At 44.9% G+C, this 19,156-nt stretch overlaps 1 protein-coding gene across 1 annotated transcript in view; it reads left to right on the top strand.

Annotated features, from left to right (window-relative positions):
• Nucleotides 1-498: 498 nt before the first annotated feature.
• Nucleotides 499-19,156, top strand: part of IGFBP4 (insulin like growth factor binding protein 4) — a 65,173-nt gene continuing 46,515 nt past the window's right edge. The window contains exon 1 of the mRNA XM_056863779.1: nucleotides 499-859. Within this exon, the coding sequence (XP_056719757.1) occupies nucleotides 508-859 (352 nt within the window). The 5' untranslated portion in view covers nucleotides 499-507. The remainder of the gene's footprint in view (nucleotides 860-19,156) is intronic.

Here is a 19,156-nt window from a genome sequence, read left to right as displayed (position 1 = left end):
TAATATACAAATCCAACGCCTCTGTGACTGACCTAATGCCTTTTTTACTAAGCGACAGGGACCCCAAGGCTACCTTGTCAGTGGCCAGATTGGTTTCAGTCCTTATATCCCTCCAACACTAGATCTATGCTGCTCAAGATCAATGGATCGAGGAGCTTCTAAGGGAGAAAAGGAAAAGGAAAGGAAAACAGCGATTAAAGGAGGCTAAAGCGACCGCGCGTTTTCGCCCCGAATCGATCCCAGCACGAGACGTGCTTTTTTAAAAAAAAATTTTTTTGGGGGGGGTATTGCAAACACGACCGGGAGATTGGCAACCCCGGTCCCCCCCGCCAGCTCGGGGCCCCGGGGGTCTCTCCCGGGCCAGCCTCCGGCCGCCGCCTCTCCCTCCGGCGGGGAGGAGTGGCCAGGGCGCGGTATAAAGTCCGCGGGACGCGCGGCGCCCCTTCCAGTGCGGCGCTTCCCCCCTCGCCCGCCTTGCCCGCCTCGCCCGCTCTGCCCGCCGCGGCCATGCCCTCGGGGGCAGCGCTGCCCGTGGCGCTGCTGCTGCTGCTGGCGCGGCTGGGCTGGGGCCGCCCGGAGGCCATCCAGTGCCCGCCCTGCTCCGAGGAGAAGCTGGCCCGCTGCCGGCCGCCGGTGGGCTGCGAGGAGCTGGTGCAGGAGCCCGGCTGCGGCTGCTGCGCCACCTGCGCCCTGGCCCGCGGGCTGCCCTGCGGCGTCTACACCGCGCGCTGCGGCGCCGGGCTGCGCTGCTACCCGCCGCGGGGCGTCGACAAGCCCCTGCACACCCTCATGCACGGCCAGGGCGCCTGCATGGACGCCGACGAGGTGGAGGCCGTCCAGGAGAGCCTCCAGTCCACAGGTGAGCAACGCGGGCGGCGGCGGCGGGGGGGGGGGGGGCTGCTCCGAGGACGCCCCGCTGCAGCAACGCCGTGGAAGTCCGTTCTCAATGGGGTCCTGTCCCTGGACCGAGTCCCTTCTCTACACTCTGTATTACTTTTATATTCGGTCTTGGTTTCATGATCCACTTTCAGTGGGATCATTTAAAGGATATTCCTCGATCCAATCCCTAATCTTTGTATTAATTTTATATTCGGTGTTGGTTTAATGATCCATTTTCAGTGGGATCATTTAAAGGATATTCCTTGATCGAATCCCTTCTCTACACTCTGTATTAATTTTATATTCGGTATTGATCTAAGAATCCATTTTCAGTGGGATCATTTAAAGGATATTCCTTGAGCAAATCCCTTATCTACACTTTGTATTAATGTTATATTAGGTATTGATTTAAGAATCCATTTTCAGTGGGATCATTTAAAGGATATTCCTTGATCGAATCTCTTATCTACACTTTGTTTTAATTTTATATTAGGTACTGATTTAATAATCCATTTTCAATGGGATCATTTAAAGGATATTCCTTGAGCGAATCCCTAATCTACACTCTGTATTAATTTTATATTCGGTATTGATCTAAGAATCCATTTTCAGTGGGATCATTTAAAGGATATTCCTTGAGCAAATCCCTAATCTACACTTTGTATTAATTTTATATTAGGTATTGATTTAATAATCCATTTTCAGTGGGATCATTTAAAGGATATTCCTTGATCGAATCTCTTATCTACATTTGTTTTAATTTTATATTAGGTACTGATTTAATAATCCATTTTCAATGGGATCATTTAAAGGATATTCCTTGAGCGAATCCCTTCTCTACACTTTGTATTAATGTTATATTAGGTATTGATTTAAGAATCCATTTTCAATGGGATCATTTAAAGGATATTCCTTGAGCGAATCCCTTCTCTACACTTTGTATTAATGTTATATTAGGTATTGATTTAAGAATCCATTTTCAATGGGATCATTTAAAGGATATTCCTTGATCGGATCCCTTCTCTACACTTTGTATTAATTTTATATTAGGTATTGATTTAGTAATGTTGGCTAGGATAGGAACAGCTTAAAACAATACCGGGATGAGCCCCGTTAGCAAAAGTTTGTACAATTTATTTCGAGATGGAAGAGGGAGAGGGGGAAGTCATGTTACTGTTAAATTAGTGATATTGTTAGTTTTTTTATTTTTGTTATTACTATTTAGTATTGGATGCTGTTTTTATGTTGATATAGTAAATGAGGGAAATAAAAAATTATTAAAAAAAAAAAGCAATGCAAAAGGACGGGTTTTGCTCCGAAGGCCTTTTGGCGAGGGGTGAAAGCTGGGTGGCGGGGGACCGACTTCAGAGTGCCAGCTCTGAAAACCTAAATACAAGCCACACAGATAAGCCAGCCACGTGGAACGATATTCACAAGATCGTGATTTAGTGTGCAAAAAACATAAGTATGAACAGACCTACACATACATTAACCTTACAATACTGTCATACTCGAATGGCATACAATCATAATCCTAAATAACTACCTAGTGCGTTAATGGTGTGTGTAAAGTGCCATCAAGTCGCAGCCGACTTATGGCGACCCCTTATGGGGTTTTCAAGGCAAGAGACTAACAGAGGTGGTTTGCCAGAGCCTTCCTCTGCACAGCAACCCTGGTATTCCTTGGTGGTCTCCCATCCAAATACTAACCGGGCTGACCCTGCTTAGCTTCTGAGATGTGACGAGATCAGGCTAGCCTGGCCCATCCAGGTCAGGGCAATGCATTAATTAATTCCATATGAATGTGGAAGTGTGGTATACTTTTTGGACTTTCATTGTGCATTAGGTAGTTATTTAGGATTATTATGGTATGACATTAGAATATGATTGGTTTGTAAGGTTAATGACCCATGCTGGGTCTGTCCGTATGTATATTTTTTGCACACTAAATCATGATCTTGTGAATATCGTTCCCTGTGGTTGGCTTATCTATGTGATTTCTATTCAGGATTGCAGTACACAGTACATAGAGGTACGAGTTGTTCATTACAGCTCTTAAAACCTGCCAGGCGTTGCCATGCTCTTCTACTGGCACCATATCAACAAAGAGTTGCCCTTAGTTGAGGCACCTTCGGCCTCTCCCTGCCCTCTGTTTTGCCAGCCCTGTTACGTGCTGCGTCAGTGCCGGACCACATATGTCTCGGCGACTGACGTGATGCAGAAATGGCCCGTCTGTGCATTCAGAACTGCCAGCGCCGAACAATCATAACAATCCCCTTTACCTTTTTGCCAACTATATTCGCAAGGACCATGTATCGCGGATATTGTTTTCTGTTGCAATAGGGAAGAATGCCCTCAGTTTGCAGATACAGGTAGAGATGGGGTGGGGGGATCCGCTCTGCTCCCCTGCACTGCTTGTGGCTTCACGGAGACATAATGGAAAGCCACGTGGATTTATTTCCACCTGTTGAGTGTCACCCTTTTGCTTCCATGTAGCAGTTTAAAGCTTTGTAAGCACTCAGGAGATAGCATGCGTCTGGAAATCATTTGGGATTCCCAGATGTTTTGTATTCATGGATCCAAGGCTCGGACAGATGTTGACATGAGGAGAAAGAGTTAACAGGTAGGCTTTCTCCTGTACATAAGGCGTTTTGTGATGGTTCATCCAATAGCTTCACCAAGAACTCCTGCTGTGGGTCATTTCTGCTTTTTATACTTCACAGTCCTTTTTGTAATTGCTACATCTGAGGTTTCTTTCATGTGGGAATAGAACACACATGTGTGCGCGAAACGCACAAAATCATGTCCTTGCCTGCCATGTTAATTTGAAATCATGACCACCCTCTGGCTCCGTACTGGTAGTTACAAACGCAGATCAGAATCTGTTGCCTTCCCTTCTTGCAAAGGTGGGGGAACTCCATCTTTTCACCCAAGAATGTACCGGTAAAATGCAACAGGGTGGAGCAAGGGTGCTAAAGCATCTCTGGTTCACATTAAGTGACTGCAAGCATGCTTTCCAAATGCATGTACATCTCTGCACCTTTTTCTACAAGGGGGCTAAAAAAAATCCAGAGTAACTAGTACTTGTTTAGTAGTATACACGGTCCTTAGTATCTACACTTAGGTGCATAGAAAGACATCTGCTTACCTCTTTCCAGCAGGCCTCCAGCTTCATGATAGCAGGAAGCCCTGCAGGTGAGCTTGCCTATGCAGACTCCTCTCTGGCTATTGTATGGCTGTGCTGGAAAAAGTAGCTCCAAATGAAAGGTGTGCCAACTATGCAGTGGTTTAAGAGCGCAAGAATGCTGCCAGGAAATTAACAACAACAACAAAGTGATGAGGCTATTATACTTGGAGCCACTTCCAGTAGGAACATAAGGCGGTTTCAGCCTACCTCCCAATATTGTGTGAGCCCACTTCTAGGTCCTGTGAGCCCATGGTGCATGTGTGAGCATGATCACATTGGCAGGGGAGACTGCAAGGGGTTTTGAAGCTGGTCCCTCTACCTGTCTCTTTAATACCAATTTGAGTTGGTATTAGAATCATCAGGCATTGTTATTTAACTTAATTAAATGAAATACTTCCAATGCTTGTTTCCTCTCATTGAACCTCTACTAAACGGGGAGGGCATCCCCCCCCCGACCAGTTGGCACCTTAACAGGGCTCATTCTCATGCACCTGGCACCCTATTGGAAAGAAGCATGCTAACTGGACGGGGAAAGGTCCACATGATCATCTGTTCCACCCATGTTGCTGCATTATTCACACTGATGCCCCCTGCTGTGTGGGGCTGCTTCAGAAAGAATGAGCTCCCAGGCAACTGAGAGTGTGTGAGAAGGATGCAGGCTAGAACGTACCACTAAAAGCTACTACTGCTTGCTAGGGGGACCAGATGCCGTATAGAACAGGGTCCTGTAATTTTGATAGCAGAGGATTCAGGTGGAGATTTTTTTGCTGCGGCGAGAAAAGCCAACAGTGTTGAAATAATTTAGTACAGGAGAACAGGATCTCTGCTTTCCTTTACATCTGATCACCTTGTCATCTAGACTGTAATTCCCCCTACTCATCTGGCGCATGTCTTCCAATTGCAGCTCACTGTCTCCTGGAAAATCTTTAGTGGGTGGTCTGTGTCCCGAGACGGTACTGGGAGCGCTTTGGTATATGTGTGTGTTTTGGGGTACAACATTCTAGGGCAGGGGTGAGGAACGTCAGACCCGGGGGCCATATAAGGCCCGTGGAATCATTTGGTCTGGCCTTTCGTGGGTTCTGGCAGACCTCTAGCTCAGAAGGATCTAGGACTGGTGATCCGCCCCCTCCCGCGGACAGGAATAGCCTCTATTCAAGGCCTCTTAATAGATGTGAGTTTGTGTTGCCGAGAAAAGGAACCTTCTTTCTCCCTTGCAGAAGAGTAGTTAGCTATGGAGCTGCTAGGACTGCCCAAGAAACTGCGTTAACCCTTTCCCACCCGGGCCGTGGAGAGACGTATTCCCTCTGTACTACAAGGGGGCTGGGGGTGGAAGTGGAGACAATGGAGGGGTTAAAGCGGGCAGGGCCAGAATGCGCGCGCGAGGGGGGAGGGAGTTCTTAGCCAGTGCGTCCTCATTTCACCCCTGCAGGCGGAGGTAGCAGGAGCCAGCTGATGTTGCTGAAATATAGTGTCAACATACCTGTTATCTTCTGTGTGTTCTTGTGAGGGGCCGCCAAAGGGAATCTTTACTTGGGAGATGTTCTGGCAGATGGTATGTTTCTAGGGTTGCCTGGAAAGGGAAAAAATTGTCCTGTCTCTTTAATATCAGTTTGATCTTTGGTTCTTGTAGGTTATCCGGGCTGTGTAACCGTGGTCTTGGTATTTTCTTTCCTCCAATCTCCGGGTAACAGCCCGGATAACCTACAAGAACCAATGAACTCTGACCGTGAAAGCCTTCGACAATATCAGTTTGATCTGTTGCAATTATCAGGTAATGTTATTCACCTCTGTGCTTTAATAAGGTTCAGGGGCCCATTTCCTCCTGTTACGCCTCTATTAAAAAGATGGGGTCTGTTGGCAACCCTACATCCCTCTAGGACATTTTAATAGCATTTAGCCCTGACTGGTCAATGCCAAGAGTCCCCATACCAGTCAGAACCACTCCTGCCCTCTTCAGCCTGTGCCACATAGAACCTCATGCATAGAGAGAGAAGACTGTAGAGAGGACTGTGCTGTGGCAGACAAGACGTGGTTAAAGACGTCTCCTGGGCTGTGAAAGGAACTGGATCAATGACAAAATGGTAGGGAAGCCAGCCTCCAGGGGGAACCTGGAGATCCCACAGAATTACAGGCTCATCTCCAGACTATAAAGGTCCGTTCCCCTGGAGTAAATGGATGCTCTGGAGGGTGGACTCTATGGCATTGTACCCCCCTGAGGTCCCTGACCTCCCCAGGCTCCATCCCCAAATCTCCAGGAGCTTTCCAACCTGGATCTGGCAACTCTACCCCCCTGCCACTGGCCGTGTGTGTGTGTGTGTGTGTGGCAACCCTACAAAATGGAGCTGCAAGTCCCCCACCATTTCATGAGACAGCTTTTGTGAGTCACAACTCACTTCATCAGATGCATATGATGGATGCGTGAGGGCACCTGACGAACTGAGCACAGACTTGCAATAAATGTCAGGACTCCCAGGTGCCACTGGACTCTTGTTTTATTTCACTGTTCTCTGGCCTCAAGCGAAAGAACAGAACAGACCAATCCCATCCAAAGATAGTCAGGATTGTAACACCAACCTTTCTTAATGGTTCGAGCTTTAAATGGTATAAGGCAGGGGTGTGAAACACATTTGTTATGAGGGCTGAATATAACATAAATGTCACTTGGCCGGGCCATGCCTTGTCAGCCCAGATTGGGACTGGGGTGGGTGGGTGGCTACCTCAGCTGGCTTGTGGGCCGGAGAAGAGCTGGCTCTCAAGGGGCCGAATCCAGCCCCTGGGCTATTTTTTTTACACCCCTGGTACCAGATCATCGGGGGGGGGGGGGAATCAAGGAACTTGGGCGGCAGATTGGAAACAATTATTTGCCAGTCCAGTATAGCCATGGCCCTGGCAGCATTTAAACTGAAATACTGCCAAGCATGCATGAGTGGGGGAAAAATGAAAATGCAATTATTAAGCCTTGATTAAAACATCATAGGACTACTGGTAGGAGCTGGATAAAATCGCTGCTGAAGTTTAGGGGCAGACCTAGGGCTCAGGGCAGAAGGTCCCCGGTTCAATCCCCAGCATCTCCAGTTGAACAGATGAGGGAACAGGGGCTGTGTTAAGACCTCTGCATGAGACCCTGGAGAGCTGCTGCCAGTCTGAGTAGATAATAGGGATCTTGATGGACCACAGATCTGAGTCTGTACAAGGCAGCTTCATGTGGATCAGACTCATGGTCCATGCATTGGTCACCCCTGACTTCAAAATACAAAACAGCGTCACTGACTGTTTCTAAACCATTATAGTGGTAATGGGGGTGCAGAGGAGATCAGTGACAGACATTATGAGCAGGTTTCACTGCTGGTGGCTGAAGATCTCCTGGGATTATAACTGATTTCCAGGTGACAGAGATCAGTTCCCCTGGAGAAAATGGCCACTTTGGAAGGTAGACTCTATGGCATTATACCCCGTTGAAGTCCCTCCCTTCCCCAAACCCCACCCTCCTCAGGATCCAACCCCCAAATCTCCAGGTATTTCCCAACCCAGGTATTTCCCAACCCAGTTGCCACCCTAGCCATGGTAGTTGCCACCCTAGGCATGGTAGATGCATAGTTAGGGTTGCCAGGTCTCCCCTGGCCACTGGCAGAGGTGGGTGGGGGTAGGGTTGCCAGATCCAGGTAGGGAAACTCCTGGAGATTTGGGGATGGAGCCTAGGGAGGACAGGGACCTCAGTGGGGTACCCTGCCAATACAGTCCACCCTTTCCGCATCCATTTTCTCCAGGGGAACTGATCTCTATAGTCCAGAGATGAGCTGTAATTCTGGGGGATCCCCAGGTCCCACCTGGAGGCTGGTATCCCTACGCACAATAGTGTAAGAGTTGAAGAAATTCAGTTTATCCTCGTGTGCAATCTAGGAATTCAGTAACTGAGGCTGTACTATAAGTTTTCTCCAGTGGGACAAATAGCAGCCTGGCAGAGGTGGAGAACTGAAAATGAGAAAACAGCGCGGGGTGGGGGGGAAAGTTAACCTTCCCCTCCGCAGCAACATGGCCCTCCCGCTTCTTGAAAAAGGAGATCACAAGAGATGGGAGGTGGAAACACCGATCTCCAGCGTGTTGTGTCGTTTGGCTCTGTTCCTTTTGCATGAAAGACCTGTTTTAGCCGGCGTCATGTATAATCAGTTAGGACGGATGCCTGCCTGTCGAGGTGGGATCGGTGACAGCGTGTTCCTTATGCTCACAACCATCTCTGTTTTCCAGGGACTGTCCTTCTTTCCTGGAACTCATCGGTCCCTGATTAATCACAGTCCCTATTTTCTCCGAGGTGGGGCGGGGCGGGGAGAGTCTCTGAAACAAACATGTCCGGGTGAGCTTATGTTCTCGAGTTTCCCTAACACGGCTTCTCAGAACTGCTGGCCCAGATACGGCAAACACTTGGTGGGGTTTGCGTCGCAGCTGTTCTATGACCACCAGATTCACTGTGAGATGAAACATTGCGCTGTCTTACGGCCACGGTCAAGAATGCCAACTGCTTCCGAAGCCAATGGCAGGAAAGAGAGGCTATAAAAGAATAAACGCGGCAAAAATGGATTTTACTATTTTACTTAGAGAGTTATAGAAACTAGATTTAATAATTTTACATTTTATAGTTAATAATATCTTTACAACTGTTAAGACACTTCTATGGAAGTCGGGTGATGGGTCACTTTTTTAAGGTGGGTGGAGGGTCAAAGGGGTATCTTAGTTTTTCCAATTCTATATACTCTGTAATCGTAAATGTATTGATAAGTTTATATAGATACTCTTTTGTATTTTTTTAATGTTTTGTATATTATTATTGTTTGTTTATTTTTATTTTATGTTATAAAATTATATATATATATATATATATATATATAAATTAAAGAATAAAAGCATATAAGGGGCAGAAAAGAGTGTTCAGCAAAGCGGAGTGATAGTTGAAAGCTGGATTCTTGGTGTAAGAACAGGGGTGTAATCTCTATTTCCTTCCATGAAATATTCTTCCATGAGGGGATGGGTTACCAGCTGTCGCAAGGTGTAGCTGCCAAACTACCAAAAGAAGAAGTAGAAGAAGAATTGGTTTTTATATGCCTCAACCACCTAAGGAAGAATCAAACCGGCTTACAATCACCTTCCCTTCCCCTCTCCACAACAGACACCCTGTGAGGTAGGTGGGGCTGAGAGAGCTGTGACTAGCCCAAGGTCACCCAGCTGGCTTCATGCGCAGAAGTGGGGAAACAAATCCAGTTCACAAGATTAGCCTCCACCGCTCAGGTGGAGGAGTGGGGGAATCAAACCCGGATCTCCAGATCAGAGTCCACCGCTCCAAACCACCTCTTAACCACTACAACCCGCTGGCCAGGTGGAAGTGTGTAGACAGTCAGCGGGTTTTATTTATTTATTTATTTGGATCTTTAAATCCTGCTTTTCTCTCCAGCAGGGAGCCAAAGCAGTCTACAACATTGTTCTCCCTCACCGTGTTATCCTCACAACAACCCTGTGAGGGAGGCTAGGCTGAGAGTGACTGGCCTAAGGGCACCCAGTGAGCTTCCATGGCCAAGGAAGGATTCACACCTGGCTCTCCCTGATCCCACTTTCACACTGAGAACACCGCACCATGTTGGCTCCTCATTATTTGTCTAGTACATTTTGATACTATTCCTCCCTCCAAAGAGCAGCACAGATGCTTTTCCCTTCTCCATTTAACAACAACTCCGAGACTCCTTAAAGGTAGAAAAAAAGTGGGATATAAAACCAACTCTTCTTCTTCTATGAGGTAGGGTAAGTTGAGTCTGTGTGACAGACCCAGAAAGTTTCTTGGCAGATTGGGGAGTTCAACCTGGGTCATCCATAGGGTTGCCAGGTCCCTCTTCGACACTGGTGGTAGGTTTTTGGGGCGGAGCCTGAGGAGGGCGGGGTTTGGGGAGGGGAGGGACTTCAATGCCATAGAGTCCAATTGCCGAAGCGGCCATTTTCTCCAGGTGAATTGATCTCTATCAGCTGGAGATCAGTTGTAATAGCAGGAGATCTCCAGCTAGTACCTGGAGGTTTGGAAACTGGCACGGGAAAAATACAGTACAATGATACAAAATTTGTATGGTGTTTCAAGACAATTCAACAGGTACAATGGACTACAAAAAGTGACAATAAACAATATATATATAGTGTGTGTATGTGTATATATATTTATTGTTTATTGTCACTTTTTGTAGTCCATTGTACCTGTTGAATTGTCTTGAAACACAATACAAATTTTGTATCATTGTACTGTATTTTTCCTGTGCCAGTTTCCAAACCTCACGGTATTAGTATGGAGGTGCTCTTTTTTCTGATTTTGCTAAGTACCTGGAGGTTGGCAACCCTAGTCGTCCAGATTAGCCCAACTCTCTAACCCATACGCCACACTGAATATTGACTAAAACATCTCTACCGCTACAGATATCGATGTGTTTTTTCACTCTCTTTGAGCTGTATATATCAGAAATGTATAAGATGAAAAAGGGCTGTAATTTTTAAGTTCAGACGGTTTAGTCTGTTTTTCACCATAGGTGGGTTTAGCAGGGGGTTATATGCAGGTCCATCAGTGGCTACTAGCCAGATGACTAAAGGGCACCTCTGTGTCTAAAGGCAATCATCCTGCAGTACCAATGCTAGGTGGCCACATCAGGGGAAGGCCTGGGCCTCTATGCCCTGTTTGGTTGCTCTCCAGGGCAAGTGGTAGCCACTGTGTAAAACAGGAGTTTGGACCAGATGAACCACTAGTCTGACCTAGCAGGGCCCTCTTTGTGGTGTCCCCATCCTGGTAGAACAGTTATCAGAGGACGCACATGCCCTTGTTAGCTTCCGCAAGGCTTGCAGGACAGACCTCTTCTAGCAGGCTTTTAATAAGTCATTGTGTATGTCTTGCAATTGTTTTGTTTCCATTGAAGCATTTTACTGTTGGGTTGTTGGATGCATCTGTGTTTCAATAGGAGATTTATATAGCTGGTTTTAAATTGTGCTATATATTTATTATTATTATTGCATTTAAGATTGTCTAGTGAATTGTGTTTTACTTCATTATAAGACACCCCGAGCCTTGCTTGTCAAGGGAGTGGCAGGGTATAAATCTGATAAATAAATATAATGAACACTTTTTTGGAAATAAACAGCAACTTCCTTCTATTACTTTCTCCATCTCCCTTTAAAGAACCTTAGGATTCTCGGTATCATTTAAGCATGAGAAGGTGGGGTTGTGTTTGGGGTGGATCTTGGGGGGAGCAGGTAAAGGGAGCTAGAACCACTGTCATTTTTGTGGGGTATCAGTTTGTCTTTCAACTAGAAATGTTGCTTTTTAAAAAGAAGGCCCCACACTTTAAATTAAAAGTTCTGCTTTAAATTTAAAACAAACTGCAGATGCTAGTGCTTAGTGCATCCCCTAGGGTTACCAACTCCAGGCTGGGAAATTCCTGCAGATTTGGGGGTGGAGTCTGGACAAAGCAGGATTTGGGGAGGGGAGAGACCTCAGCAAGGATGGGATGCCATGTTGTGTGTGTGTGTGTGTGTGTGATCGGTTCTGGCTTCATACTGCTTCAGTTTATCACCTAATGTCCACACAAACTTTTTTGAGTTGAGTTTTTGTGTTTTTTTTTTTTTCTGGTTCTTTTGTGAAAACATTTATCCTGATCTTTTTCTGGAAACCAATTTTCAGTCGCCCTTTTCTTCATGGGTAATGTTTTATTTGTCCTCTGTGTGTATGCTGTCAAGTCACAGCTGACTTATGGCGACCCTGTAGGGTTTCAAGACAAGAGTGGTTTGGAGATGGTTTGCCATTGCCTGCCTCCGTGTGGGCTGAGTTCTGAGAGAACTGTGACTGGCCCAACGTCACCCAGCAGGCTTCATATGGAGGAGTAGGGAATCGAACCCGGTTCTCCAGATTAGAGCCTGCTGCTCATGTGGAGGCACAGCGAATTGAACCCGGTTCTTCAGATTAGAGTCCCGCCGCTCTTAACCACTACACAATGCTGGCTCTCTGACCAAGATAAGATACGACTGGTATTAAGCTTTAAATCTCAGAAGATTCCTACGCTAATTGTCAGAAATAAATTTATTATGAATAACTATGGAATCTGGGTTCAATGTGTTTTCAAAGATCAACAAGGCAGCCAACTACAATATGACTTAGGCAAGATGGATAAGATACAAAGAAAACAAATCAAAGCAGTCAAACTACAATTACCAGCTCAACTGTGTCTCAGATGCAAGTAAATGAAAATCACCTTAATTCAACTACAGTACTTTAATTTGAGGAAAATTTCACGGATTCCTTTGCAAGGCTACAAAAAACAGAACAAGAGGATGTAATAATAAGATTAAACATGATACAAAACAAACTAAATGCAATATTGAATACAACAAATATGAGAGAAAAGAAGGGGGGAAAAAGGAGTGGCAAGACCAATTGGAAGATAAACAAATTGACTTAACAGATAAAATCTCAAATATTCCAATATCTCCAAAAATTAGTGTACAACATAACGCCTCTAATCCATGTGTTAGTTTTGATTGCAACAACATCATAGAATTGACCCCCCTAAATCAATGCTTGTGACCTATCTTTTATGCAAAGGCTGCCAAGGAAAGCTTAAGTTTATCTCCTTAAATGTTAACGGACTTAACGAACCATGTAAAAGAAGGAAAATATTTTATAAGTTAAGCAAGGAAAAAGCAAATATCTTCCCTTGTGAATGTATGGTAATGCTTTCATTTTAAAAAAATGAAAGCTGGGAAGTCAGAGAACCTGCTAAACCTAACATTACTAGGGTTGCCAACCTCCAGGTGGTAGCTGGAGATCTCCTGCTATAACAATTTACAACTGATCTCCAGCTGATAGAGATCAGTTCCCCTGGAGAAAATGGCCACTTTGGCAATTGGACTCTATGGCATTGAAGTCCCACCCCTCCCCAAACCCCGCCCTCCTCAGGCTACTCCGGTGGCGAAGAGGGACCTGGCAACCCTAAACATTACAAGGCTATATCGATATATCCATATTTTAGGGCTTTAAAAAAATGCAGCCATGATATCGATACACTGATATAAACATGTGCAATAAAATAAAAGTGCAGGGTTATGATGCCACCAATGACGACAGCATCCTCCCTTAAAATTCCTGATTATTGAAGGCATGTGCGGAAACAAATAAACCGACTCCATAGTTGTGAAAACATAGAGGGAGAACAGATGTGCGCAAGAACCATGCCCAAACCGATTTCAGTGCTTGAGGATTGGATTCCAGGAAAATCAGGAGTAAGTTGAGTGTGAAGAAAAGTACAGAGTCTGCTTCCCAAAGCTGCCATTTTCTCCAGGGGAACAGATCTCTGTAGTCTGGAGATTGGTTGTAATTCTGGGAGATCCTCAGGCCCCACCTGGAGGGTGGCAACCCTAGCATCTCCTGGCTCTGTCCTAGGCCTTGGGTGGAAATCAAGGAGTTTTCCTATCGCCAGCGTGATGTAGTGGTTAACAGCAGTGGTTTGGAGCGGTAGGCTCTGATCTGGAGAACCAGGTTTGATTCCCCACTCCTCCACATGAGCCGCGGACACTAATCTGGTGAACCGGGTTGGTTTCCCCACTCCTACACGTGAAGCCAGCTGAGTGACCTTGGGCTAGTCACAGTTCTCTCTGAACTCTCTCAGCCCCATCTACTTCACAAGGTGTCTGTTGTGGGGAGGGGAGGGAAGGTGATTGTAAGCCAGTTTGATCTTCTTTAAGTGGTAGAGAAAGTTGGCATATAAAAACCAACTCTCCTTCTTCATCATGGTTGGAAAAAATGTTCACCTGCTAAATGTCTGCTGCTACACTTTTTGTATCCCTGCGTGGAACTGGTTGACGGTGATCTAAAAATATTGCTGGTAGTCGTATTTGAAGTGAGAATAAGCTGTTTTTGGGGACTGAAGAAGAGATTAATATAAGAATTCGAAACGGCCATATCCCCATCGGTCTACATCTTCACTTTGTGGAAACTTCGAGGGACCATTATTGACTGTATACACTTACCTCTCAAGGGATTGCTAAACACTTACCTTTTGAAGGACTGTATAACATTTGGACTATATATGTTGGTCTTGCACTGCTTGTTGATGATGCACATGTTTATGTCGCTTGTGTTACATTTGTATATATTTGTTGGGTGTTATTGTGTAGCATTATAAATTTTGCACTTTGTTTAAATCTTTTCGCATCTATGCTGATTTCTAAACCTAAGTACTAGCATAGAGGTGCCTTTTTCCTACACCCGTTAAAAGAATCAAAGCAGAATCAATAGAAAGAAAGTCTTTGCGCTTTTCTGGTGAGGGACAGTGCCTAGTTCCTACGATGAGGTCAGACTCCTGTGGACCTCTTCCAGAAACTCAACAATACATACGTTAAGAAAGACCTAGGATATGCAACACGTAAAGAAGTTAAAAATATAAAACGGGTGCTTGGATAAGTTTGAACCAGCAGGGAAGAGGGTTATTGGGCTGCTGCCAAGCTAATAATATCCCAAACCAACATTCCAGCAAGAGTCTTCTCTGTTGCAACTGACTCTTTACTTATTCTTCAGCTTACTGTCCTAGTAGTCTGCCTTTGAGGCCATGGTTCTTTGGTCACACTGTCCGGCATAATTCAAAGCATCCAAATTATGGAATATGGAAGAACTGAGGCTTGGTTTACACATGTAGAAGAATGTATGGTAATGCTTCAGGCTGGGAGAATCACATTTTTGAATGCTCTCTAAGGTGGTAAAAAGGCTAATTGCAAGTAGAAAACCAGCACAGCAGGGAACCTCCCTGGTTCGAACTTTTCCTTCTGATGTCTTAATTTTCTACTTGCAGGGAGGGTTTTTTCCTTTATGTGGGAGACCAGAGGAAAACAGTAACCCCCTACCTAGTAATCTGAAGTGAAACATTTCATTCTGTCATCTCAAGATTAGCCACAGAGTCAAATGTGTTAACAAAGTATTTAATTGACTACATAGTGAAGGGATATGATTCTGGTATCTAGAGAGGGTTGCCAGCCTCCAGGATCTATTACTAGGGTTGCCAGGTCTCTCTTCGCCACCGGTGGGAGATTTTTGGGGCGGAACCTGAGGAGGGTGGGGTTTGGGGAGGGGAAGGACTTCAATGCCATAGAATCCAATTGCCAAAGTGGCCATTTTCTCCAGGGGAACTGATCTCTATTGGCTGGAGATCAGTTGTAATAGCAGGAGCTCTCCAGCTACTACCTGGAGGTTAGGAAATTAGTACAGGAGCAAAACTATATATAACAAAGTGGAAAAATAATTATAAGCTACCACATAACATCATACATAGTGACAATCTGTCATCAAACAATCAAAATCCATAGTTCATGGCCTATCCTGGTGCATTCCTTCCAAAGTATGCATAAAGCAATATCCAGCTGGTATCTTCAAAAATGTGTAATTGCAGTAGAAAGGGGATACGGCCGTTTCAAAATTCTTCTGTTCAGTTCTTCCTCAGTCCCCTCTAAACACATGTGTAATAAATCACATACAATATTATGCTACACATACATACAAAAACATATACACCTATATACATACAATAGTACACATATACTTACATATAAGCAATCCTAATTATTCCAGCTTCAGAAATTCATGACTGTATTATAACATTCCCGATAGTCACCAAATTCCACATAGGGATACAAACAAATGTAGCAGTATCACCTCCTACCTTGCTACAAGCCAAATAGCTACCCGGTGTGTGCGATACAAGCTCGTATAGTAATTACAGCCGTGACGCGGCACACAGGTCTGTTTCATTTAAAGGGACATCTACCTCACATTCAGTCAAGATGTACAAGAAACAAGACAGATCATTCTCCAAATTTAAGCCATGAGGTGTAATGGTGTTCAGAAGATGAATAAAGTAAGATTCCTTTTGCCTTAATAGCCTTTCCATATCACATCTGTCAAATTTCCTTCCCTTCAATCTCCAACTTACAAAAAACCTCAGATCGTTCTCATTGTGGCGGAATTTCAGAAAATGCTCTGCAACCGGGGCAATGGTTATACATGCCCGAGTTCTGGACCTATGTTCCAGAATTCTATTTTTAATCGGTCGGATACTGGAGCCGACATAAATTTTTCCGCACGGGCATAAGAGACAATAAACGCAAAATTCTGTGTCACAGTTAGAAAATTGTTGCAACCGAAAAGTAAACCGGGCATCAGTCCTTTTAAATTCCTTCACCTGTAAGCATAGATTACAGGCTATACATTTATGACATTTAAAATGTCCTACAACACTGCTACTCCTGTGGTGCATATAGATATCAGAATGCACTAATCTATCTCGAATAGATTGTCGTTCGAATAGATTGAGGTTGTTCTTCTATACCCTATTTGTGGTAAATTTCTGCGTGCAGGTATATCAGATACCAAATGCCAGTGTTTCTTTATAATCTGAGTGATCTGGCTGGATAGATGATTGAACTGGAATGCAAAGGTGAGTGTTTGACTTCTGTCCTTTTTAGATGTTGTTCTATATAATAAATCCTGTCTATTGACCATCTGTACTTGCTCCTTCGCTTGTTGGATTACTCTATAGGGATAGGATCTAGCAGATAATGCTGCAGACAAATTGGCAGAAGCCTTCTGAAAATCAGAATCCTGATAAATTGTCCATAAACCAAAGCCTGCCTTTAACTGCCAGCAGTGTGGATTTCTGCTTGTCCTTGAATTGTTTTTTAATCTTGGCTCAGGCGAATTCAGCCTAAACCCATACCTCAAAAGTACTGTGTAAGAACTCTGAGTGGATGTTCCCTCTTTTTGTTTCCCCCCCCCCCCTGAATTCACCTTCTTTCCCTCAATGCGTCGTGTGCCTTTTTAAATTCCTTTTCCTTTATTCCATTCTTTATGCTTTTGGCCCAACAGGTCATAAGCAAAACAACTTCAATACATACAGTACCATAATACATAAATAACCAAACATACAAAATATAATATCATGACTACAGGAGAATTACACAACTTTAAGGTTGACAATGAGGAAATTGAAATTGTTTAAGACTTTCTAATTCCTTGGTTCCATCATCAACTAAAAGGGAGACTGCAGCCAAGAAATCAGAAGGAGATTGAGACTGAGAAGGGCAGCCATGAAGGAGCTAGAAAATATTCTGAAGTTTAAGGATGTATCACTGGCAACCAAGATCAGGTTAATTCATGTGATCGTATTCCCTATTACTGTGTATGGGTGTGAGAGCTGGACAATGAAGAAAGCTGATAGGAAGAAAGTAGATTCCTTTGAAATGTGGTGTTGGAGGAAAGTGTTACAGATACCCTGGACCGCCAAAAAAACAAATAAGTGGGTTTTAGATCAAATCAAGCCTGAACTGACCCTAGAAGCTAAAATGACAAAACTGAAGCTGTCATGCTTTGGACATATTATGAGAAGACAAGAGTCACTGGAAAAGACAATCATTCTAAGAAAAGGTGAAGGCAGCAGGAAGAGAGGAAGACCCAACAAGAGATGGATTGACTCTATAAAGGAAGCCACGGCCCTCAATTTGGAAGATCTGAGCAAGGCTGTTAAGGATAGGACACTTTGGAGGACATTGATTCATAGGGTCGCCATGAGTCGGAAACGAATCGATGGCACTCACTCACACACACACACACAGAGTTAAAAAGAGGTATAATTAAAAACCATAGATAAATTTTTTGCCGCAGCAAGGGTTACATTTGGGTCAGTATCAGCCAATAACTTTGCAACTATATCTTGCCTTAGGGCAGATCCCCACCTCTGAATTTACATTGTGCTTCATTTGTCTCTGGCGAGATCATGCTTTTTACAATCTACAGAAAAATGCCAAACTGTGTCCCAACTCCCTGATCCTCAATCACAATGTCGCTCGGAAAAGGAGACTCCTGAAAATCTGCCTGCTTAACTCCCCATCATGTGCCCATCCTCCCACCGTTTGGCTTGAAGATTGTCGGAACTCTGTTTCCATCTCAATTTTGCTTGACATCCCAAAGGATGCTACCCTGGAAGTTGCAACAGGAAGCCACCTTTCCTTCCTCCAGTGGAAATCGGGGAGGTGAGACATCCAGGAAACAGCTGGGGCATCAAAGAACATCCGCTTTGGGAGCCAAGACTGAGCAGGGGTTTCCTCAATCAGTGGGTAGAAACAGTTTCCCCAACACTGGCTACTGAGATCAGTTGTATTGTGCTTATAAATAGGGTAGCCTCTGACATTGATTGGCAGAGCTTATCTGATGTTAATGGAAGGTCTATGGGCCTCCGACTGCTTATGGGACAAAGTTGTTGGCAACAAAATCTTCCAATTGTCTGTTTGGCTGGGACTATAACCTCACACAGGCCTTACACAAGAGAAAGCTTTGTAAAGCAGGTGAAGGGCTGGAAAGCTGTCTAAAAGCCATGACAGCCAGTGTGTTGTAGAGGTTAGAGTGTCAGACTAGGAGACCCAGGTTCGAATTCTCCATTCTGCTCGCTTGGTGATCTTGGACCAGTCACACACTCTTACACAAAAGAAAGCTTTGTGAAGCAGGTGAAAGGCTGGAAAGCTGTCTAAAAGCCATGACAGCCAGTGCAGTATAGAGGTTAGAGTGTCAGACTAGGAGACCCAGGTTCGAATCCACACTCTGCCATGGAAGCTCACTTGGTGGTAGGGTTGCCAGGTCCCTCTTCGCCACCGGCAGGAGGTTTTTGGGGTGGAACCTGAGGAAGGTGGGGTTTGGGGAGGGGAGGGACTTCAATGCCATAGAGTCCAATTGCCAAAGCGGCCATTTTCTCCAGGTGATCTGATCTCTATCGGCTGCAGATCAATTGTAACAGCAGGAGATCTCCAGCTATTACCTGGAGGTTGGCAACCCTACTTGGTGACCTTGGGCCAGTCACACACACTCAGCCTAACCTATCTCACAAAGTTGTTGTGAGGATACAAAGGAAAGGAGAACACAACTTTGGGTGCCCACTGGGGAGAAAGGCAGGGTATACATATGGTTGCCAGCTCCGGGTTGGGAAATACCTGGAGGTTTTTGGGGCGGAGCCTGAGGAGGGCAGGGTTTGGGGAGGGTACAGG

This window comes from Euleptes europaea, chromosome 18 (assembly GCF_029931775.1).
Source record: "Euleptes europaea isolate rEulEur1 chromosome 18, rEulEur1.hap1, whole genome shotgun sequence".
Classification (NCBI taxonomy): Eukaryota; Metazoa; Chordata; class Lepidosauria; order Squamata; family Sphaerodactylidae; genus Euleptes; species Euleptes europaea.
This window is presented reverse-complemented; position numbering and strand designations above follow the sequence as displayed.